General features: G+C 48.7%; 1 protein-coding gene across 1 annotated transcript in view; it reads left to right on the top strand.

Annotated features, from left to right (window-relative positions):
* Positions 1–523: 523 nt before the first annotated feature.
* The window catches only part of Grk7 (G protein-coupled receptor kinase 7), a 34,261-nt gene continuing 10,612 nt past the window's right edge, over positions 524–24,172 (top strand). The window contains exons 1-2 of the mRNA XM_027933588.2: positions 524–1,120; positions 2,740–3,177. Coding sequence (XP_027789389.2) covers positions 524–1,120; positions 2,740–3,177 — 1,035 coding nt within the window. The remainder of the gene's footprint in view (positions 1,121–2,739; positions 3,178–24,172) is intronic.

The raw sequence follows: 24,172 nt of genomic DNA, 5'->3' as shown, positions 1-24,172 counted from the left end.
AGGCACCTGGAGGAACCCTCTGCAAGGCTGCTCCCGGAGTGCCCAGCCGAGGCCTGGTGGGAGATGATGTTGTAACTTTAGCAATCATTCTCAACACTGCAGCTCTCAGGATAAGAAATGAGATGCCACCTGACTACTACTCACTGCTTTTGGAGGCTGGTAGCTGAATGTGGGGGGCACAGGGTGTGTGAAGGGCCCATGGTAACTGGGCCAAGTGAGACCCGGCAGTGGGCAGCTGGCCCTTGCAGGTGTGGGCAGCTTTGGCCTTGTGGCTGGAGGGTGACCTGTCAGGTGGGGATCCCACGGCCAGCTATACATAGCCAGCCAAAGCTTCTTACTGGAGGAACGACTTTCTGCCTCCTCTGCGGGTCCCACCCGAGGCCAGAAGGCTGCCCGTAAATCCCCTGGAAGTCAGTTAGCCCCAGAAAGCAACCGAGTGTGGCGGCCACAGGCCCGACAGTCCCCGAGCTGCCCTGCGTCCTTCCTCGGCTGTCCCCGACAGCGGGAGCGCCCTGCCTCAGCCATGGACATGGGGGGCCTGGACAACCTGATCGCCAACACCGCCTACCTGCAGGCCAGGAAGACGGACTCGGACAGCCGCGAGCTGCAGCGGCGCCGTAGGAGCCTGGTGCTGCCCGGGCCGCAGGGCTGCGCCGAGCTGCGCCAGTCGCTGTCCCCGCACTTCCACAGCCTGTGCGAGCAGCAGCCCATCGGCCGCCGCCTCTTCCGAGACTTCCTCGCCACCGTGCCCAAGTACAGCGAGGCCGTGGCCTTCCTGGAGGACGTGCAGAACTGGGAGCTGGCCGAGGAGGGGCCCGCCAAGACCAGCACGCTGCAGCAGCTGGTGGCCACTTGTGCGCGTGACCCGAGCCCACAGTCCTTCCTCAGCCAGGACCTGGCCACCAAGTGCCGAGCAGCTGCCACGGATGAAGAGCGCAAGACCCTGGTGGAGCAGGCCAAGGCGGAGACCATGAGCTTCCTGCAAGAGCAGCCGTTCCAGGACTTCCTGGCCAGCCCCTTCTACGACAGGTTTCTGCAGTGGAAACTCTTCGAGATGCAGCCCGTGTCCGACAAGTACTTCACCGAGTTCCGAGTGCTCGGGAAGGGCGGCTTCGGGGAGGTGAGTGTCTCCAATACCAGGCTGCAGGGGGGTGAGGGGTACAGAGGATGGAGAGGCCGGTGGGGTGGGGTGGGGTTTTGCCATATATATATATATATATGGCAAAATATTTATTTATTTATTTATATTTATTTATTTAGAGCTAATTTGGTGCCAGGTGGGGAGGTTTCCCAACCCCCTCCCCCCTCCCCTTCTTTGATGGCCCTATGACACAAATACAAACTCGCAAGAGAGAATACCCAAGAGTGGACTTGACCAAGAACCTCGATCATGGTGGCTACACTGGAAAATGACAGCCACATGACAGGGGGGCCTCCTTCCCCTCAGTTATGATGATGGACCTAATTTGAGAAGAATGGATATCTAAGCACCCAAAGGCCTTCAAGTCAAGTCCAGAACCTGCTTTGCACCACTGCCGGGCCCTTCTTTTTAAAATAGAAAACCTTTTTTTTTGGAAGAAATGTCCTTAAAAAAAAAAAAAATCTTTATTTAGTTTTATGTGGTGCTAAGGATCCAACCCAGTGCCTCACTCACACGTGCTAGGCAAGAGCTCTGCCACTGAGCCACAACCCCACCATTTTTGATGTAAAATTCACATAGCATAAAATTAACCCATTTTAAAGTGGACATTTGGTGGCATTTAGTGTATTCACCATCTTTAGCGACAATTCCCCTGGCCAGTTCCAGGACATTTGCATTATTCCTGTACCCATCAACTGCCCCTACCCCACCTCCTCCAGCCCTGGAAACTCACTCTGCTGCCTTCAGGGACTTGCCTGCTCTGGACATTCCAGATAGTATGTGATCCTATCTGCCTTTTCATTCAGCATACCATTCTGGAGGTTACTTTGCATTGCCGCTTGTAGCAGTACCGGAATTCTGGCGGAATAATATTTCATTTCATGGATATACCATGTCATGTATCCTTTCATCTGTTGGTGGATACTTGGGTGGCTTCCACCCTTTGGCTATTGTGCGCAGTGCTAGAATGTCCAAGTATCAGCCTGAGGATCTGTCTTAGTGTGTCATGGGTATATGCCTTGGAGGAGAATCCGGGTCATGCAGGGATTCTGTGTTTAACCTTTCCAGGAATCAGCAAACTCCTTCCCACATTTTACAGTCCCACCCATATTGTTCATTGCTCCAGGGTTACTATTTCTTCACATCCTGCCACAGCTTGTCATTTCTTCATTTTTTTTTTTTTTTTTTTTAGTCTGGCTGACCTGCCCAGGTGTGGTGGCGCACACCTGTAATCCCAGCAACTTCGGAGGCTGAGGCAGGAGGATTGCAAGTTCAAAGTCAGCCTCAACAACTTAGTGAGGCCCTAAACAACTTAGCAAGACCCTGTCTCCAAATAAAATAATAAAATGGGCTGGGGATGTGACTCAGTGGTTGAGAACCCCTGGGTTCAATTCCTGGTACCCCTCACCACCAAAAAAGTATGGGTGACCTAGCCAGGTGAAGTAGGGCCTCCCTATAGTACCCTCGCCATCTTGAGAAGCCTCTTCCTTAAAGCTTCCCTCTTCTCAGAAGCCTGCCATCCAGGTCCTCCATGGCCCTTTGAGGTCCCCTCTCCAGTGCCACCGGCTTTTACGTCCTCCCCTCCCCTTCTCTCTCAGGTGTGTGCCGTCCAGGTGAAGAACACGGGTAAGATGTACGCCTGCAAGAAACTGGACAAGAAGCGGCTGAAGAAGAAGGGTGGGGAGAAGATGGCTCTCCTGGAGAAGGAGATCCTGGAGAAGGTGAACAGCCCTTTCATCGTCTCTCTGGCCTACGCCTTCGAGAGCAAGACCCACCTCTGCCTGGTCATGAGCCTGATGAACGGGGGAGACCTCAAGTTCCACATCTACAACGTGGGCACGCGCGGCCTGGCCATGAGCCGGGTGATCTTCTACACGGCCCAGATGACCTGCGGGGTGCTGCATCTGCATGGCCTCGGCATTGTCTACCGGGACCTGAAGCCCGAGAACGTGCTCCTGGATGACCTCGGCAACTGCAGGCTGTCTGACCTGGGGCTGGCCGTCGAGGTCCAGGATGACAAGCCCATCACCCAGAGGGTGAGTGGCCACCGCGTCCCAGAGGAGGGGAGAGGGCTGTTCTGCTCCCGGGGCTAACGGAGCCGAGGACTTAATTCTTCTGATTTCCTTTGGGTGGTCACCTTGGATGGAGTGAGTAGAGTAAGAGAATGAGCTTAGCGGCTCTTTGGGGGCAGGGGAGCCTCCTTTGCAAGCTGGGGATGATCCAGGTCTCCATGGTAAGATGAAAAGAGCCGAATCGGCAAAGTCCAGGTGTGTGCCACCAAGAACCACCCCACGGTGCCAGCAGGGCCTCGCTTTCCTTCCCAGAAAATAAAGGGCCTGGAACCCTAAAACTCCACCATCCTAGTAGGTAGATTTTAATTGGGTGTTAAATAGAAGCAGCTCCTGACACCCAGTGTATTAAAAGTAAAATGTTCCTTTATTGTTACTGAGTGTGGAACAGGGTGATGTTCTACATGAGAAGAAGGTGGAATTTTAAGTGAAAATATATAGAATAGAACAAAGGCAACTAATGTATATTTTTGGTTTGGTTTTGTTTCCTTTTTCTGGTGCTAGGGATTGAAGCCAGGGTCACTCTACCACTGAGCTATGCCCTCTGGCCCTTTTATTTATTTTTTTAAATTTTGAGACAGGGTCTCACCAAGTTGTTTGAGGCTGGCCTCAAACTTGTGATCCTCTTACCTCAGCCTCCCTAGTAGCTGGGATTATAGGAATACATCACCACAGCCAGGCGACTGATGTCTATTTTGATTAATTTCAGTTGAGGTGACTTGTTGAGAATTCTTTGGTTAAGAGCGGGATTATAATTCAGTAATGAAACTGTGGTGTCTGTGTCAAACAATAGGATTGAAGAAGTAGGGGATATTAGAGATCCGATGAGATTCAGGGGCCTACTGGGTATGAGGGTAAGGGGAGAGGAGGCTCTTGTGCTCTAGTGAGCAGCAGGAACAGAACGGTAGGTAGACTGGCGTGTTTGGTTGTGATCCTTTTGTCTCTGAGGCACCCGTAGCTTGGTGGCTGGAGATGTTCAGGGACACTGAGACCTGTAGATCTGGTGCTGTAGAGAAAGACCTGGGTAGACACGGGGTCATCGTGGGAAGCAGCAGTCACCACAGTCACTTGAGAAACAGGTGGGGAGGAGGACCAGGGACATAAGTTGAGGAACATGTAAGGGCTGTGGAAGAAGAGCAGCCAGAGTGGGTTTCAGCTGTGTATCATAGGAAACCCAGTGGCACACACAAGCCAGGTTTATTTTTCTTATGGAACAACTTGTAGAGATAAGAAGTTTCCGGCATTAATTCAGCAACTGTAGGATGGTCGAATCCCTATCTCTAGAATTCTGGCCTCTTCCACGTGTTGCAGGATGGCTGCTCTAGCCCCAGCCAGCAGGACCATCTTCCAGGCAGGAGAAAGGAACAAAGGTCAGAAGTAAACGGGCATGCACACACCAGCGGAGTGTGCCCTCTCTTAAGGAGCTTTCTTTGAAGCCCATCCAACAGCTTCCACTTTGATCGCATTGGCTAGGACTGTTACCTGACAACCCCTATCTGCAGGGGAAGCCAATAAATAACATTTGGAGGGGCTTGAGGGGGGTGGTTCTAGTTACTAAGGAAGAAGAGGGGCAGGATGTTAGCCTCCTTGGGACCTGAACGTGTCCCTGAACATCTCCAGCCACCAGGCCACAGGTGCCTCAGAGACAAGAGGATCACAACCAAACACGCCAGTCTATCTACCATGGAAATGGGAATGTCATGAGTCTACATCAATCGATGCATGAAAACAGAAGTGTATTCACTCATGGTTTTGAATTTGCAGTGTCAGTTTTAGGGAGTAGAAACTCCTTTGGAGTGTTCCGGACACAGGTCATGCTAAGTGTTGCTCTATCTCTACCTTACTGGAGGATTGGGACACACACACACACACACACACACACACGGCTTTGTCCTTATAAATCCCTCTCAGTCTTCCTTGGGCTCTGTGCTGGGCCGAGAGAGCATTTAAGAATGGTTCTTTCACTGCCTGTCTGTCGAGCTCTCTGGCTCTTTTGGAACCTGAAGGAAGCTGTGTGCCCTTCAGCACTATCCGCCTTAACCAGTGCGCTCAGTGGAGAGGGGTACAGCCCCGAGACCTCTGCCCCTTTCCCTCTGCTGCCCTTCTGCCCCATGAAACCAAGGAGTTTCATGCTCTAGTCCCCAGGTCTGCCACAGAAGCCCAGGGGGCCATGGATAGCAAGATTGGAATAGGAAAGCGTGGCCTCTTCCCTGTTCACCCCTCCACAGAGCTAAGTAAACCTCCTGAGTTCCAAAGTATTGCAGCTCCCAAGGGGATTTTAGAATCTTTTTAAAAATATGCCTTTATTTTTATTCATTCATTTTTATGTGGTGCTGAGGATTGAACCCAGGGCCTCGCACGTGCTATGTGAGCGCTCTATCACTGAGCCACAACCCTAGCCCCTTAGGGTCTTTATATTCAGAATATTTCACAGACAAAATGAAAAATGACGCATTTTCAGGGTGTCTGTAGTCACATACACTGAGCTGTGACGTCAGGATTCTATGTGGAGGACTGGGTGGTGGCCGCTGGCTCTCCAGGTGACAGGCTCACATGGGAGGAAGTGTGCCTGGCCATGGCGGTCAGCATGTACCTTGACTCTGCAGTCCTTCCAGAAAAGGAAGGGCTTTGTGGCTTGGGGAGCTGGCTAGCTCCTTCCCATTCAGGGGTTCGGTCAGCATGTAAGTTGGGATCTCTCTGCCACGTGACACAAGACTAGAGTCTGGTACGGAAACTCAGTGACTTCAGGGACAAGCTCTGTAAAGGTCCCTTGGACTTTTCCTTGTCACAAGGTGGCTTCCAACTCCCAACACTGAGGCCAACTGATCCGTTGATGTTAAAGGACTTGTCCGGGTGGGACCAACACCAACCACACCACAGGAGTCCTTCCAGTACGAGTCCAGAGGTCAGAGATAGCAAAAGTCAGAAACTTAAGGCATGAGGGGCTGGCTTCAAAGATGGATGGGGCACGTGGCAAGGAGGGCAGGTGGTCCCGGGGGCTGAGTGCTGCCTCTGCTAACAGCCAGCAAGGACATCACAGTGACAGCCATCACTGTGTGAGCCTGGGGGAGGCCCTTGAACTCCAGATGGGATTACAGCCTGACCAACATCTCAATTTCAGCCTTGTGAGACCCTCACCAAAGAGTCCTGCCCTGCGGCGCCCGAGCTTCTGACGTTCAGAACAGAAAGCTAATAGATGGGTGCTGTCCTGAGTTACTAAGTTCGTGGCAATTTGTTGCACAGCAATAGAAAATTCATATGAATAATTAACTAAAGGAAGGTAGCCAGGGGAAAGAGATTTTTGTATGCTAGCAATCAAAATTAGTGATGAATATACCAAGGTGCCGGACAGGGTGAGGGGATGTTCTCCTTTCCTATAGGATCAGAACTCATGCCATCTACTGTAATAGGACTGGGGGTTAGAATAGGATGTGGAACTCTGGACCTGACTCTTACAAGTTGGAGAGTCTGCCCCAGATATGAGCTAGACCTCCTGCAGGGACACAGACCATTCCAAGCTTGTGGGGAGACCATGGATGAAGTGGTTTGGCTATCAATCAGTCTGTAGGCAGTGGGGAGGCACAGAGATGTTTTAATAGGCAAGTGGCACAACCAGAGAGAGTCTGCCTCCTGCTGCCTGAGGAGAAAGAGATGGGTTGAGAGAAAGGCAATCCAGCAAGAGTCACCGTAATGGTCCGCCTGTGAGGTAATGGGGAGCTGACGTCAGGCCCTGGTCTCTGAACGGTCGGTGTCCCCTGGCTTCTCACCTGGGCTCCATCAAGACCCAGATCTTTACTTACTTCTCTTAAAATGTGATTGTCCTCAACAGCGTTCGGGGTGCATGGACCACCCTTTTTTAAAAATATTTATTTTTTAGAAGTAGTTGGACACAATTCCTTTATTTATTTATTTATTTATTTATTATGTGGCGCTGAGGATCGAACCCAAGGCCTCACACGTGCTAGACGAGTGCTCTACCACTGAGCCACAATCCCAGCCCCCTGGATCACTCTTCAGATTATGTTGTTTTCTGCCACGTGGGGTTCCTTGGCTGCTGGTGGGTGGACACTGACACAGGGAAGTACTTCCACTGAAAAAGGGGCCAGGAAGTGCTGTCCAGGCCTGAGAAAGACTAGGGCCAACTTGCAAGGGGAAGGCCGGTGCTCGAGGTAGCCTTGGAATTGAAGTCCTTGGAGGAAAAACTTGTAAAGTCAAAAGATTAACATGTGGAATAAGTTCCTATGATTTAATGTATTACCAGTCGGGGTTCTTACGGCGTAAAACTAAGTCACTTAAGAAAATGAAGCTAATGCACTAAGAAGCCCAGAGGCTTAGCCCGTTCCCCGTGTCTGAGCAGTGTCCCTAGGAATCCCCAGCCCGATTCCCAGATCCAACTCTCTGTATTGGCTTCACTCCCAGGCAGACCCTCCCCCAGGGGGCCACCAGCAGCTCTGTCCTCCCCACTGAGCAACCCCGCTGGAGAGAAGGCACTTCTTTGGGCAGCTCGGTCACACGCCCAACTTCAGTGTCCAGAACTGCCCTGCCTGTCCCTGGAGCCAGAGGAAGGATCTGTCCTACCTCAATCTCATGGATTGAGAGCACAGTAAATGTATTCTTCAAAGAGAATCAGGATGGGAAGATGAAGAAAGGGGCGCCCAGGAACACAAACGGTGACTGCCCCCAGGGACTAATGACACTAAATGGTCTGAAAAGTTTAGAAATGTCTGACTCCTTAATCAAGGGATGATGGGGTCTAGGACCTTTGCAGAGAGGCTCTGAGTGAAGTACTGCTATGAGGCCTGTCTTACAGGCAGGGAAATTGAGATTTAGCCAAGAGACTCACCCACTGCTATTATGGGATAGGAGTCCAGGTGCCTCAGATTCCGAAGTGCTTCCTTTCCACTGTACTGAGTTCATGCACCAAGGCAGACGTGGCCTGTGATCTCGATGCTATAAAAGGCTGGCCACTGGGGGAAACTCAGACAGAGGCCCTGTTGGCCTTAGCACCATCTTCTCAGAAACCTCTGAGCCAAGAGAAGCAAGTGAAAGAAGAAGTAAATGCACAGGCCAAAGTGCAAAAGAAGAAAGATAAAGCAGAGGTCCAAAGAAACTTCTAGACTCATGCCCATGGAGGCCAAAGGAGCAGAAGTAAGGAATTCAGGAGGCTGGAGGCTGGAGGCTGGGAGGCTTGGAGGCTGGGAGGCTGGGAGGCTGGCGCAAGGCTTGGACTGCATGCCCCCGTCCACAGCCTGTCTTTAGCAGATCTTGAACTTCACTGCCATCCATCACTGAGATCACCTCTGAGAGACCCACCTCGTTCACACCAGAACAGTCCCTGTTGGTCCTTGGCCCTGGCCCTGTGACTTTCTGGACTAGTTCTCTTCTTGGCTGTGGCCGAGTATAACACATGTACAATAGATTATCTGCTATTTTAGCTAAAGAGTGTCTTTTAAAAAAAAAAAAAAATCTCATTATCAAGCCAGGCGCAGTGGCTTAGGAGGCTGAGGCAGGAGGAGCGTGTGTTCAAAACAACTTAGCGAGGCCCTAAGCAACTCAGTGAGACACTGTCTCTAAATAAAATAGAAAAAACGAAGCCGGGGTGTGGTGGCTGGAGATGTGACTCAGTGGTTGAGTGCCCTTGGGTTTAATCCTCAGTACCAAAAAGAAAACCAAACCTCATTAGCATATTGTCCCAGTCTGGCCTGATATGGACACTAACCGAAAGCCTAACTGAACCTCTGGCAAAGAAAGATTTGAGAAATGAATGTATCTAGGGCAGGATGGGGACAGGTGTCTCAGAGCCAGGCTCCCCTCTCCCCAGGCACAGCGTAATTAAACGTGGTCCCAGCCACTGTCTACACCCACTTGCATGAAACCTGATTAAGTGCTTCTGCTCATGTTAAGCTGACGTCTGCACACATACAGTAAAACTGGCTCATCAGTTTTTAGAGATTCTAGGCAAATAAAATAGGAAATTGGGTGGTGGGACTCATTTTGGAACTTTTCAAATTCAGCATTCTATTTAGAGCACCGTGACCTTCAGATTTCATGCACTGTGAGTCATTAAAATTTGCTATTTTGTAAAGGATAGGAAGGAGGCCCAGTGCAGTGTGGTGCACGCCCATAATCCCAGTGGCTCAGGAAGCCGAGGCAAAAGGATCATGAGTTCAAAGCCAGCCTTAGCAACAGCAAGGCGCTAAGCAACTCAGTGAGACCCTGTCTCTAAATAAAATACAAAATAGGGCTGGGGATGTGGCTCAGTGGTAGAGTGCCCCTGAGTTCAATTCCTGGTACATCCCCCTCAAAAAAAAAAAAAAAAAAAGAATGGGAATGAAGTTAGAACAGTGACCCCAAAACTGCTGGCACACATCTATAATGCCAGCAACTCAGGAGGCTGAGGCAGGTGGGTCACAAGTTCAAGGCCAGCCTCAGCAATTTAGTGAGGCCCTCAGCAACTCAGACTCTTTCTCAAAATAAAAAATAAAAAGAACTGGGGATGTGGCTCAGTGGTAGGGCACCCTGGGTTCAATCCCATACCAAAAAAAAAAAAAAAAGCAAGCAAAACAAAACACCTCATTATGTGTTTTGTTACCTTGCCCTGTCTTAAAACCTCTGACCAACTCTTCATGTTCAGAGGATAAAGAGACACAGAGGTCAAGTATTACATTTATGTTGAAGCCTCTTTTGTGCCAAATAAAATGCTAAAGACATAGTGAGTAAGTGATCTCTAAGAAAAAAAATCTCTGAATGTGTTTCCTCGAAAGTTAACGTCTACATTCAACACAAACATCATGACTGTGCTAGTCAGTTTTCTTTTGCTGTGACAAAATGCCTGAGAAAAGTCTTGAAAGGAGGAATGGTTTATTTTGGTCATGGTTGCAGAGGTTTGAGCCCATAGTTGCTGGGCCCTGTTGCTCTGGGCCTGTGGCAGCACAATGAATCCTGGTGGCAGGAGTGTGTGGTGCAGGAAGACTGCTCACCTCATGGGGGTTGAGAAGCAAAGAAAGAGAGGAGAGGCAGCCCGAGATCCACTTCAAGGGCACGCCCTCAGTGACCTAACTTCCTTCCACTAGGCATCACTTCCTAAAGGTTCCACCTACTCCTGATAATGCCAGAGGCTGGGGACTACATCTTCAGATATGGACCCTTGAGGGACATTTAAGATTCAAGATACAACAATGAACCTGCCCTGAGATTTTTTTCCTCCTTGAGAATTTACTTCTGAGAACCAGTTTAAAAGCCACACAGGAGAGGAATTCTGATTACTTCATAACCTTTTGATCTCACCAAAATAATTACCAAAATCATCAATCAAATTTAACTTATACTATTGAACCCAAGGCCTTGTGCATGCTAGGCAAGTGCTGTACCACTGAGCTATACACCCACCCCAATTCTTAGTAATTTCAACTGCTACAAAAATTTCAAATCTATTCTTATCATATTTACCATCATAGGAAGGTATGGTGGTATATTCCTGTAGTTCCAGCTATTTGGGAGGCTGAAGAAAGAGGAGCATTGGAGCTCAAAAGTTCGAGGCTAGCCTGAGCAACACACTAAAAAAAAAAGGGGGGGGTGGGGTGGGGGGGGTGGGGTAATTTCACAATTAAGGGCATTCACAAGTATTTATCACAAAGGCTGGTGTGTAGCTCAGTGACAGAGCACTTGCCTAGCAAGCACTAGGCCCTGGATTCAATCCCCAACACCACATACACACATACACACAAATTACTAGTCTCAGAATATTTTGCTGGGGACCAAACCCAGGGCCTCAACAAGGCAAGTGCTCTACCACCGTGCTACATCCCAGCCCTCAGAATTATTGTTAACATTCTTTCATTCAAATGCCTTCATTCACTCATTTGCTCACCGTTCATTTGAGTATTTATCACTTGACAGAACAATAAGAAAAATAGTAGACATGATTCCTGCCCTCAGGGAGCTTACCGTCTAGTGGGGGAGATGGAACTGAATAATCACTCAAATGAATGCAAAGTGTCAGTTCTGATACAGGCTAGGGAGACAGGATACGTGGGATTCTCTGAGGAGGAGTTGATTTCATAGGTGAGGCTCAGAAAGTTAACCACATGGGAAATACTCGCCATCAGAAGGACAGAAGGGATTCCATTCAGCAGTGTCGTTGGATGGGAGCTCAGAGTGGGTTCCCTGGATCAGACAGATTTCCACAGGGAAGGTTTATTGGAGAGCCATTGCATGAAGCGCATCCATGAGGAAGGCCAGGCTGGGCAGAGGGAGAAGCTGAACCCCAACGAGGGAGAACCAAGACCTTAACCAATCCTCAGGGAACGCTGGAGTTGGGGCAGCCCTTCAGAGTTGCCTCAAATCAAGGTGGGGTCCAGGGTTTGGTATCCCCACAGGAGTCCATCACTGGTCTTGAGGCCCTGAAAGGGCTGGAGCCTTGGGAGACAGGTCCCTGCTGCAGAGGGCAGTTCCCAGGAGGGTACAGCTGTGAGCCCTGAGTAGTCAATGGCCCTGGCCAGGCCTGGTGACAAAATTTGCAGAGCTGAGTGCGAAACAAAACTGCGGTGTCACTCATCTGATCCTCAGGAGAGAGCTCTCTTCCCGGATTGGCAAGCAGCCATGGTGTCTCTCATTTGCTGTCTCTCCTCATACTCCTGCAAGCTGGGGCATAGCTGAGCAGGTAGAGACCATCACAGTTGCCCCAGTCCCACTCCACAGCTGGATCTGAGGAAGCAGGTGCCTGCCCTCAACCCCCTGCATGCAATCCAGTCCCCACTGGGTCAAAGCAGGCAGCAGTCCCTGGGCTGGGGCTGGGGAGGTGGGGAAGCAGATGGCCAAGAACCAGCCCTGGGAGCCCAGGAGCTGGTGGGAGGTGGCGGGACCGTGTGTGAGCCATGGTGCCCAGTTCTGGCACATGCTCCATCATCTCAATGGACTTTTAAAAAAGCACAAGTTCAAGGATAAATTAGTACAGACGTCAAGACCACCAGTGCACAGCTTTGAGCCCCAGCGTGGAGATGCGTGTGAGCACAGGGTCCCCCTTCCAGGACTCTGGAAGCTGGCCTGGTCCAGCAGCTGGCTGTTAGGGGCTGAGAACCGGAAGAGGGGATATGGGCAGAGCAGCCACTACCAGCAGGGCAGAGTTTCTCAGGCCCTGGGAACAGCCAGCACAACTGTCTGATGTTCTGGGGAAAAGAAAGGAAGCCAAGAGGTAAAGGGCTGGTTTGGAACAGGAGGCAGCGGGGCTGCCAAGGTGCTGGAGAGGTGGCAGGGACAGGCGGAGCGGGCGGAACAGGCCCTGGTAAGGTGCGCTGCCAGCCTTCAAAAGGATTTAACCAAGGGGGTAGCATGCTTAGAATTTTGTTTTGAAAAGATTACCCCAGCTGAAGTGAGAACAGATTAGAGGGGATTTAGGTGGATTGTGGTCATCTGTAATCCATGGGAGAGAGGGTGGCAGCCTGGGCCACAGAGGAGCAGTGGAGACAGAGCACAGTGTTCGCATTTGGGAAAGATTTCAGAATGAGTGGCCTCCATGGTGGTCTAGATATGGGGTTAGGGGAGAGAGGGTGTCAAAATTTGCAGAGCTGAGTGCGAGGCCACGTCACAGGCATAGGCCGTGAGTACCCAATAGGGAGCCAGGCAAACAGATCCATGGGACTTCGTGAAGTTCCAGGAGAGCTAAGAGACTGACAAGCACGTGGGCAGAGACAATATAGTGTGGTCAGGGTCGTCTGGGTGGGAATATAGGAAGGTCACTCGGCCCATGTGACATGGAGTCACAGGATCAGGAAGGGCTTACAGGGGGAAATGACAACCGAATGCAGATGCAGAGGGCAAGGAAGAGCTAGATAGATGATGAGAAAAGAGAAGAGTGGTAAAGGGCTCAGTCACAGTACAGAACAGAATGGTTCTGCAGCTGCCTTGAATGCAGGGTTTTTCCCTTCCACACCAAGTAAGCCATCGATTCTTCAGTGGGCATTAGCTGGTATCCCCTAATTAAATTGTTTTGACAATTTCTACTTGATAATAATATCCCATGGGATCTGGCTCAGCCCCAGGACTGCCGGTCCACCTGCAGATGCCAATCACAAACCTCAGGTTGCTTGGTGGTGCTTCTGAGCAAACCACTAGAAATTTGAGTCCCCAGACAGGTCTCGCTGGGTCCCTATCCAGTCTGTCCAGGAAGCACAGTTACTGGTTTGTTATAGAGGACATTCCAAAGGATACAGATAAAGAGATGCATAGGGTAAAGTATGGGCAGAGGGACCAAGAGCTTCTGGGTCATATCAGGGCATGCCACCTTCAGGAATCTGCACGTGTATTCAGCTATCAGGAAGCTCTCTGAACTCTGTCCTTTTGGGTTTTTATGGACACTTCATTGCACCAGCGTGATTGAAGCATGGAAGACCACAGTGAAATGTGATTGGACAGATAGACTGGGGAGGGACCCAGCGAGACCTGTCTGTCCAGATTCTTCAGCATTCCTTCCTCATAAGTACAGGGCAGGATCCTTTTTGAAATGAATGACATTTTTTATCACCTACTATCAGAAAAGGTGGGTCAGAGGTTGTTGGGTTTTCTTTTTTTTTGCGGGGGGGGGGGGGTGAATTGGGCCTTATGCATGCTAGGCAAGTATTCTAACACATCTCCAGCCCTAAAGAATTTCATAGTGATCAGCAGCACTAAGGCAGGGATGGGAGAAGATGAGAGTTTCTGTGACCTTCCTTAAGGAAGAAGTTTTGAATCCCCAAACAGGACAAAAACCAAAGCAAGACAAAAATCATCCTTGAAGGACAATCAGAAAGAGGGAGTTAGGATGAGGTTAAAAATCAGGGGAGTGAAGCAGAGGCTCTTGGAGCTGGGTAGGCAGGCATGTCGTTCCATGACGCTGCAGGAGTAAGAAGAGATTGAGCCAGGAAGCCCGCAGGGTGCAGAAGGAAGAAGCAGTCGTGTAAGAACACAGGCCAGGGACCAAAAGTTAATTCATCATCAAATCTGCTACAGACACACGTTGAAACTCAGAGTCCATTTCAGTTACTGGCCATGAATGGAATATGGTCCTTGGGGTCAATGAGAGAGAAAGAGCCTGAGGTTCTGCCACTTTCTGTGGCTGCTGTATCCAGATTCTGATGTGCAGGCCTGTCCCTCACATGGGGCACCAGACCAGGGAGGTGGGGTTCTGCAGGATGGCTGACATCCAGCTGGGGCTCTGTGCACCAAGCCATTCAGAGTGAGTGCCTTCTAATCAGCACGGACATGCCCAGCATGCGCCACGCAAGTCAGCACATCTTGAGCCTGGTGAATCCTTACTGTCTGTTAGGGTTGATGAGGATGAAGAAAGAAGGTAGGGCCAGGGGTTCGGCTCAGTGGTAGAGCCCTTGCCTAGCATGCTCGAGGCCCTGCAAAATGACTGCACAAGAAACCACGTTCTAGACGCTCAATCGCAGTCTCTGCTGTTACAATCCTTTATCGCACTGTGGCTGCTCAGGACTTTGCTCCTGTGCCTTGTTCTCTGACAGGCACAGGGAGCCAACAGGATCCTGGGGCTGCAGCTGAGTGGGTAGCTGGTGAGGGAACCTCCAGGCGGAACTCAGGCATGGCAGTTGTCTTGTGTCCTCACGGCTACGGCTACTGGCTACTACGTGGGTTTTCATTTGTGGTTTAGGAAAATATGCATCAGCCTGCTGCTGGGTAGAACATCCATACCCGGCAGAACACACAAGGGCAAGAATAGTTGCTATCCCTGATCTCAGAGATACGCCAAGCCCTCTCTTTCAAGCTGATGGAGTCAAAGCCTTCTGGGTTTTCTGTCTTGTGTCCCTGCCCTGCCTAGAGCCACCAGAATGGAGGCTTGGGGACAATGTGGCTAACACCTGTAGCACACCATGGGCCAGGACTTGGGAAGGCACCGATCACTCTAATGTTCATCACAATCCTTTGAGGTAAGGGAGGCTAAGGCTCACGGAGGTTGAGTGACAGGCTAGGGGCACCAGCTAATAATTGGCAGAGCCAGTGCCAGAGCATTTCACCCGGAAGGGTTGGGGAGGGGGAGTGGGCTGGAATCACTGCAGAAAGCATTACTGCAGGCACCCCTTTGGGGCTCTCTGAAACAGTGTCCTCCCAGGGTGTCAGAGATGACAGGAAGCCCCTCTGGCCCGCAAGTGCTCCCGGCCCAGGAAGTGGCTGGCAGAAGACAGATCAACCGGTCGTCAGGAGCAGAGTGCGAGCCCCCGGGTCTGGGAAGCCTGGGGCTGAGCCCGCGGGCGGAGCCTCGAGCTAAGTCCCCTGGGGTCCAGGGCAGCATTCCTCCGAGGTCTGCAAAGGCCACCGCTTAAAGGCGCAGAGGAGCAGCTGGGAACGAGAACAAAGCGGCCAGGCCCCCCTCGGAGGAAGGAAGGAGCGAGCCCCAGGAAACAGCTGAGAGCGCTAAGCTCAGCTTGTTTTTTTCCTCTGCTCAACAGTTCTCCTGCCACGGCAAACAAAAGATGTACATTCTGATTCCCTCTTCTGTTTGGATTGTGCTGTCGACTGGATCTGCTTTGTGATGAGCCGAGGGGAAGAGGCATCCGCGGGCGACTTCTTGCTCCGTTGGCCAGTGCCGGCTGCCCGCGTGGCGCAGAGCTGCCTCCTCGGCCTCTCCCTGTCCCTGCCCATCGGTGTCGTCCGAGCCAAGCCGGCCTGGCCGCACCGGAGGCCCCCTACACGGGGCATTTCTTTTAATGATGGAATCTCAAGTTGCCCATGTTTCAGGTTGAGAGCTGGAGGTTGACTCGTGACCTTGACCTTGAAGGACGCGGACACACGCCCACGCGCACTTTTTCATGGATGTATAAAACTGTTAAGATGTGAACTGTGCCCTCTGGTTCAGAGCCACACTGGGGCTGTGCAGAGTGCAGAGTCCACCCAGCCTGGGCACTGCCACTTAGCTCCCAGCTGAGAGTGGCAACAGTTACACGGTCCGTGGAAGCCAGCGGTCACAGCAGTGGAGGCTTTGTCTGTGCAGGTGCCCCTAGAATAGCAATTTTTTTTTAAATAACTGGTGCTGAGGATCAAGCCCAGTGCCTACACATGCTAGGCAAGGGCTCCACCACTGAGCCCCAGCCCCTAGAATTGCAATCTTAATCCTACCTAAGGTATGCATCTTTCTCAAAAGGCAGGACACCTGTGACAGGAGTCCCAGATGGAACTAAGCAATGCACTTAAAATTCTGACCTAGAGGGACTTCTGGCCACCCCATGGGCGGTGGGGGTGTGGGGGTGGGATCCTGAAAGAAGGACATGGACATTGCCAGGCTTTCTAAACCCTGTGAGTTCTGAGGCTGGATGTACTCTATTTTGCCTGTCCAGGTGTTGACCATGTGGGGCTGCCAAAAGGCACACCATAAAACCAAAAGCAAAACAAAAACGAAGCAAAGGAAAAAAAGAAGCAGATAAACCCCACAGACAAAGTCCTCCACTAAGAGGTCTGTAGTGGCTGACTCGTGGGTGATCCCTACAGTCCTGATAAGGGCAGTTCTGGTCACATGGGCTGAAAGAGACTGTTTTGGTGTCACAAAGACTGATGTGCAGGGCCCTTTGTCACTCCAGGGGTTAAACTGAGCAGGGAGAGGTCAGCGTGGTTGGACCTGCCCCATGCTGCCTGGCGCGCTCTCCTCCCACCCCACTCGGAGGAGGCAGTTCACAGGCCGAAGACAAATGGCATAAAGGGCAGGCAATTAATTTTTTCAGCTGGAGGCTGAGATGGAATGTGGGTGCTTAGCGTCTGGCATGCGCCTCTAATTCCATTCTCCTCAGTGAAATACCTCCGCTCTTCAAGGAGGTGGTGCCCTTCAAAATTCCATGGCTGACATTTTCTGTCTTTAGGACCAAGAGGTAAATTTAGTCCCGAAAATTATTTGGAATGAATCTAAAGCTTCTCTGCATATTGTCTCATGCTCTTTCCACTACGGCATCAGGGGACCCGAGTGCTGTACAGATGGCCAGCCAAGTCCTGTATTTCCTTGGGGAAGGAGGAGCCTTGTCCCAGAACATGGCTTACTGTCTGGTCCCCATGTCCCAGAAACCTCGGTCGGGTGGAACGGTCCTGCCAACCTGAAGAGTATAGAGACTTCACAGGGGCAAGGGGCAGGGAAGCACTTTAAGCAAGTGCTAAGGACTTAGTACTTGGCAGACAGGGAAAGGGAAGGAGTGGTCACTAAGAGGGAAAAAGTAAATCCTGAAAGAAACTTGGAGGGAGAAGAAAAAGCCACTTCACCTTCTTCCACAGAGGCAGTATAATGTAGTGGCTAAAAGAGCACATCGATTGGGGCTAGGGATACAGCTCAGTGTTAAAACACGTGGTTAGTAGGGGCTGGGGTTGTGGCTCAGTGGTAAAGCACCTGCCTAGCATGTGTGAGGCACTAGGTTTGATTCTCAGAACCGCATATAAGTAAATGAATAAAGGTCCATCAACATTTAAAAAAATATGTGATTAGTATACACAAGGCATTGAGTTGGATCCCCACCATCGCAAGAAAAAAAAATTAAAAAGGAAATTGTACACCTGTGTTTGAAACTTAGGTGGGTGACCTTGGACAAGATTTAACCTTTCTTGGTTCATTTTTCTAATCTGCAGAATGGGGAATAAAATACTTGTTATCATATAGGACTTGTTATGAAAATTAAAAGAGAAATTCACATAAAGCACTTGAAAAGATTTAGCACGGGACAAGCACTCAGCAGTGCTGTCCATCATCATCTCTAACTTTTCCCTTAGCATGTTGTGCAATCCTTGGTTCTTGACAAGGTATGTGGTCCACTTTCACCCTATACCTCCTACTGAGCAACCAATGTTTATCTGGTATCCTTGTTGGTGATTTTAACCCTGAGTCACCCTTACTTCTGAAATTTGCTGTCTGCAAGAGGCCCATACACAGAGTAAGTTCACACTGAATGTTGCCAGGAAGCACTTCCCCATGGCTACCATTGTAACTTCATTTGGATGTTGTTAGAGTCTTTCTTCTTGTCTTTCTGACCCCAGCAGAAGAGAAGGAACCCCAGAGAAGCTTTACCCAGAATGTGAAGTCCAACTTAGAGCTGTGAGGTGTGAAAGACCATGTACACGAATGTCCTTGGCTCCTCCCGGTCCCAGTTCCCCAGCAGAGGGCAGGCAGGCTGGTATTTTCAACTGTGAGTCTAACAGAAGAGATCTAGGGATGCTCACAGGAGAGGCGCCTCTGTGAGATGGTTTGGCAGGCTCACCAGAAAGTAGCCCAGTTGCCAAGCTGGGTCCTCATCTAGCTTCTAATCAGGTTTTTGGAGTTTCACTCTCACATGTGAACAAAGAGTCAAAAGATCATTTTTAAAAGACCTCCAAAATGAAAGACAGTACTAAAATAGAAGAAAGGAACTTCATAGAAAAGAGGAATAATCCAAGGGTAAAAAGAGAACATTTTTTTTAAAAACCTGTAGCTAATGTCTTTTGAGGGTTAAAAGAAGTTCTAGCATTCATGAAAGAAGAACAAGTATCCAGGGCTGGGGCTGGGGCTCAGTGGTAGAACGCTCGCCTAGCATGCATGAGGTCCTGGGTTCGATTCCCGGCACCACCTAAAAATGAAATGAAGATATTGTGTCCACCTACAACTAAAATATAAATTTAAAAAAACCAAATACAATAAAACAAGAACAATTCAAGGAAGAACAACAAAGACATTTAGAAATAAAAAATGTACCAAAATGTTTGCAGAACAACATGGACAAATCTCAAAAATACTATGTTAAACAAAAGAAGAAAGTACCTACCATAAAATTCCATTTGTATGAAATCCAAGAACAGCCGTCTGCTTCCTGGTTGTCATGTCCCGAGCTGCTGTCCTCAGCCACACCCTTCTGCCATGATGTTCTGCCTTACCTCAGGCCCAGCTAAGAGCTGAACCTCTGAGACCACAAGCCAAAACAAACTTTTCCCCCTCTGCATTGCTCACTAGGTCTTTTGGTCACAGTGATGCAAAACTGATTGCAACAGAAACTGGTACTGAGAAGTGGGGTTGTTGCTGTGACTAACTTGACCATATGATTGACCGATAGAGCTGGTTTGCAGGAGGGGATGGATTTTGAACAGTTTAGTGATTCCAGCTAGAAAAGCTTCAGGCTGTTGTAAGTGGAGCTTACTTAATGGGTGATTCTGGTGGGAGCTCAGAAGAACAGAATGCCAACAGGACTGTGGACAGCGGACTGTGTTTTGTTGGTGGCAGACCTTGGCATTAACCACATGCTGCTGGTTCTGCAGGAATGCAGAATGCTGGAGTTAGGGAATCATGGAGGCTTCTACCAAGATTTTAAAGGGAAGCTTGGAAGACCAGGCAAAGTGTAGCAGGGTCAGCGTGGTCTCATGAGGTTTCAGAGGAGGACCCTTTTAGAAATTGGATGACAAGACATTCATGTTATATTCTGGCAAAGAAATGTTCTACATTTTCCCCATGCCTTTCTTTGAGGCTCAACTTAAATGTGTTGGACTAATTAACCTGACGGAGGAAATTTTAAGGCATTAGAGCATTCAGGGGGTGGCATGGATATTGTTGGTGAATTTTAGCCATGTTTACTGTGATAATCAGGAGTAGAAAGCAGAATGGAAAGATTTGAGAAACTTGCAGTTTGGCCAGAAATGTGGAAGTAAAAACAGGGCTAAGCAGGGTGTGTTTATTAAAGATATTATGGTTACTAAAGAGATGCAGAGTACTTTACTGAGTGATAATAAAAAAGATGACTTGAGGACATCTCAGGAACTGGCAAGACCACACCTATCTCAGGCTCAAAGGTGTCAAAGTGAAAATTCCTTTGAGAAGGAATTTTTTTTTTTTTCAAGCAGAGAAACCCTGCTTGAACAGCAGGAAGGAGGGCCTAGGAAGATGTTTCACTCTACTCAGCCACACAGGCACTTAGAGGCTGCTACAGCCATGGTCCCCGGAGGCTTGGTTACTGCTTGAGATGGTGGCAGACCTTGTAATTAATCATGTGATGCTGATTCTGCAGGAATGCAGGATGTTGAAATTAGGGAGTCATGGAGATTTCCACAAGATATAAAAGAAAAGCCTAGAAATCCAGGTAAAGGGTAGCACGGTCAAGAGGGTGATGCATAAACATGTGAGAAAGAAACTGAAACTGCACTGGAGCCCCTGGAGATTTAGAGACACCAGTAACATGGGGTATCTGCCAAGAAAAGCTACAGGAATTGAGCAGAAACAAGTCAAGGGAAAGGCCATGTGGGGCAGAGCTACATAGTCCTTTGGAGAGAACATCACAATGCCATGCGCCCCAGATGCTGGATGTGGAGTTACAGAACTTCTTTGCCTAGCTGGATTTCAGTCTTGCTTTTGTCCCATACCTTCTTTCTATTCTCCTACTTCTCCCTTTTGGAATGAAAATGTTCACTCTGTGCCATCACATATTGGATTTATGTAACTTACTTTTGATTGTTATAGGGGAAAATATGTGCAAGTTTGCCTTGAGTCTCAGGTGAGATTTGGGACTTGGACTTTTGGGAGATGTTAAGATGATGGGAACTCTTCAAAATGGCCTACGTGTATTTCATATTATGAGCTTTCGAGGGCCAGGGGTAGAATGTTATGTTGAATATGTGGTGTAGTCCAAAAGCTCATGTATAGGACAATGTGAGAATTTTCAGAGGTGAAATGATTAGATTATGAGAAGTGGAATGGGATCCTTGGATTAATTGGGTGGTAACTCTAGGCAGGCAGGGTGTGGCTAGAGAAAGTAAGTCACTGGTGGGCATAACTTTGGGGTTTATAATTTGTCCTTGGGCAGCAGAGCTCTCTCTGTTTCCTGATTGTCACGTCCTGAGCTGCTCTCCTCTGCCACACCCTTCAGCCATGATGTTCTGCCTCACCTTGTACCCAGAGTTGCGCAGTTGACCAACCATGGACTTGAAACTCTGAGCCCTGGGAGGGAAGGTGGGGAGGAAATCCAAGAACATACAAAACTAATCAACTAGTCTATGGTAACAGAAACCAGAAAGCGATTGCCTGAAATGTGGGGAGGAGAATTGAATGGAAAGAAACAAAGGGGAACTTTCTAGGTGAATGGAGATGTTTTATAACTGATTTAGGTCTTACTTATAAGAGCATATTCAATTTTCAAAACATTGAAGTGAATGTAAGATCTATACATATTATTGTGTTAGTTATGGGTCAGTAAAAACAATATTTGCAAAAGTCAAAAGTTCAGTGAAGGATTAAACCTCTAGGTCTAGCTATCAATTTACAGGAAATGCAAAGAACAGAGGAACATATTAAATAACATCACAAGGATGCAGTCAGCAAAATCTGACTGTGAAATTCTATAGTTCCTGCAATTATTTTTTCAGCAAAGACTTGCCAGGGGATGGGTAGAGGAGACAAAGAAAGAACCTATATATTGAAAGAGTCTTAAGATCTATATGCACCACATGTGATGGTGTAAACCTGTAATTCTGGCTACTTTGGAGGCTAAGGTAGAAGGATCACAAATTTGGGGCCATCCTCAGCAACTTAGTGAGCCCCTATCTCAGCATTAAAAAAAATTTGCCATGTATGTATAATATGTCAAAATACACTCTACTGCTACACATGGTGGTGCAACTCCTATAATCCCAGTGACTAAGGAGGCTGAGACAGGAGGATCGAGAGTTCAAAGCCAGCCTCAGCAAAAGGAAGGCAAGCAACTCAGTGAGACCCTGTCTCTAAATAAAATACAAAATGGGATGGGGATGTGGTTGAGTGTCTCTGAGTTCAATCCCCAGTAAACCGCCCCCTCAAAAAAATACACTCTACTGTCATGTATATCTAAAAAGAATAACATTTTAAAAGGAAAAAAAAGAAGAAAAAAATAAAATAAAAATTTATTGAGGTTCAAAAAAATTTTTGAAGGGCTGGATATATAGTTTTGTAGTAAAGCAGCCCTGGGTTCAATCCCTAGTACCCCACCCCCAAAATGGAGGAATCCCACCACCAAAAAAGAAAATATAAAATTGGAACAAATGATAATAAACTTAAAGAATAAGTTCAGGGTTTCCAAAAAAAGGTGAAAAGATAAAATGAAAGGAAGAAAATGATAGGAGAAATAATGTGAGACAATTTTTCAGTGCAGACAGCCATTCGTTTCTGCATGGAGGGCCAGCTCATAGCCAGTACCACAGATGAAAAGAGCACACACCAGTCTGACTGGGACATCTCAGGACGCTGGGGTTCTGGGCCCCAAGCCTCATGCTCCTCCCAGTGCCCCCCCTCCTGCCTCCTCTCTTCCCTTGAGCTCCCTGTGGGCAGTGCATCCAGACCGAGCTGAGCCTCCACTTTCAGAGTCAGATGAAACACCACGAACATCACGCTGTGGAGGGTGGACCCTGATTTCCTGGTCAGCTGCTAATTGTTGAAAGATGTGGACCAACAAACACAAAGTTAGCTCTCCTTGACTGATGGAGAGTAGAGATGGAGAACTGGACCCTCTCCCATGGCTCCTCCTTGTGTCCCTTCCAGAAGAGTTCCTTAGGCCCCAGCCACCTGCCTGGCATCCCATCCCTCACCCCTTACTCCTATTTCCCCCATCTACATTCTATTATAAAAGCTTCCAAGCATTCAGCAAAGTTGAAAAAAATCGCACTGGAGCAAGTGCCTGTGAAATACCCACTATCTAGAATGTGTCACTGACATTTTCAGTACCTTTATTGGACTATAATTTAATATCATCAAATCCACCTTTTAAAATCGGCTGGTGTTGGTTACATTCACAGAGGTGCACAAACATTGCTGGCATCAATTAGGACATTTTCTTCACCCCCCAAAGACACCATATTCCCTTTAGCAGTTACTCCTATTCTTCCCCTCCCCTCTTCTATCCCTAAACAAAACACTTAGTCTTTCTGTCTCTGTGGAATTGTCTATTTTAAACATTTGATATAAATGAAAACCATACTCTATATGGTCATCTGAGACTGGCTCATCATTTAGAAGGTTTATCTCTACTGTGGCATGTCTCAGTGCATCAGTCCTTTGTATGGCCCGACAATTTTCCACTGTATACCAGCAACGTTTTACTAGGTTTGCTTTGTCACATGTCTGTCCGTGGATTCATCTTCTACCCATCCACTGGATCCATCTTCTGACTGTTCTGTGTTTTCCCTCCTCACCAACCCTCAGCAACTTCATCTTGCAGTCCTCTCAACTCAAGCTCATGTCACACAATTACCAGAAGGGCAAAGGGGTGAGGAGCTGGTGTCTTTAACCATCTGGTTTTCTAGTAGATGAAGGCAAGGAAAAAGGGATATTGAGGTGGATATTGCTCCCATGGCATTTAAAATGTCCCCATCTCATCCCATCTCTCCCTCCAGTCCCCACTCCCATCATGGCATCCCACAGATCCCACATTTAAGAAATGCAAATTCCTTTAAGTTCCCTGAACACCCCAGTGTTCCTGACTACATCTCTTGCAAATGATAATTACTTGGATAAACTTCTAGGTAGAACAGCTTTCTCCTCTGTGATTCAGCTCTTCAGTGAACCATCCTACACACACACACACACACACACACACACACACACACCCTCCCCATACCTACTCCATCTACCATTCACTCTACTTGAGTGAATTGACCTTGTGACCTGTCTCCACCAGTCTCTGAATCCTCTGGGCAGGGGCCAGGCCTTCTATGACTTGGTATCCCTGGAACTCATTGCAGGATGCAAGTTAATACATGTTTGCAGGAGAGGGACTGGGTATTTTCTAGTCATTATCTTTACAGTTGTTTATTTAACAAATGTATCATTGGGCATGCAACAAGTGGCCCTGTGAGTGCCTGGGTTTGGAGCCAAAGATGAATGAGACTACCCCGAGCCTCACAGACGCCTCCGGGACTCTTTTGTCTGGACAAATGCAAAACCAGACAAGATGCCAGGACAACAGATGTAAACCGGAACACATGGTCACCCAAATTATATACCAGCTTTGATGAA

The sequence above is a fragment of the Marmota flaviventris genome, chromosome 8 (assembly GCF_047511675.1).
Source record: "Marmota flaviventris isolate mMarFla1 chromosome 8, mMarFla1.hap1, whole genome shotgun sequence".
Classification (NCBI taxonomy): domain Eukaryota; kingdom Metazoa; phylum Chordata; class Mammalia; order Rodentia; family Sciuridae; genus Marmota; species Marmota flaviventris.
This window is presented reverse-complemented; position numbering and strand designations above follow the sequence as displayed.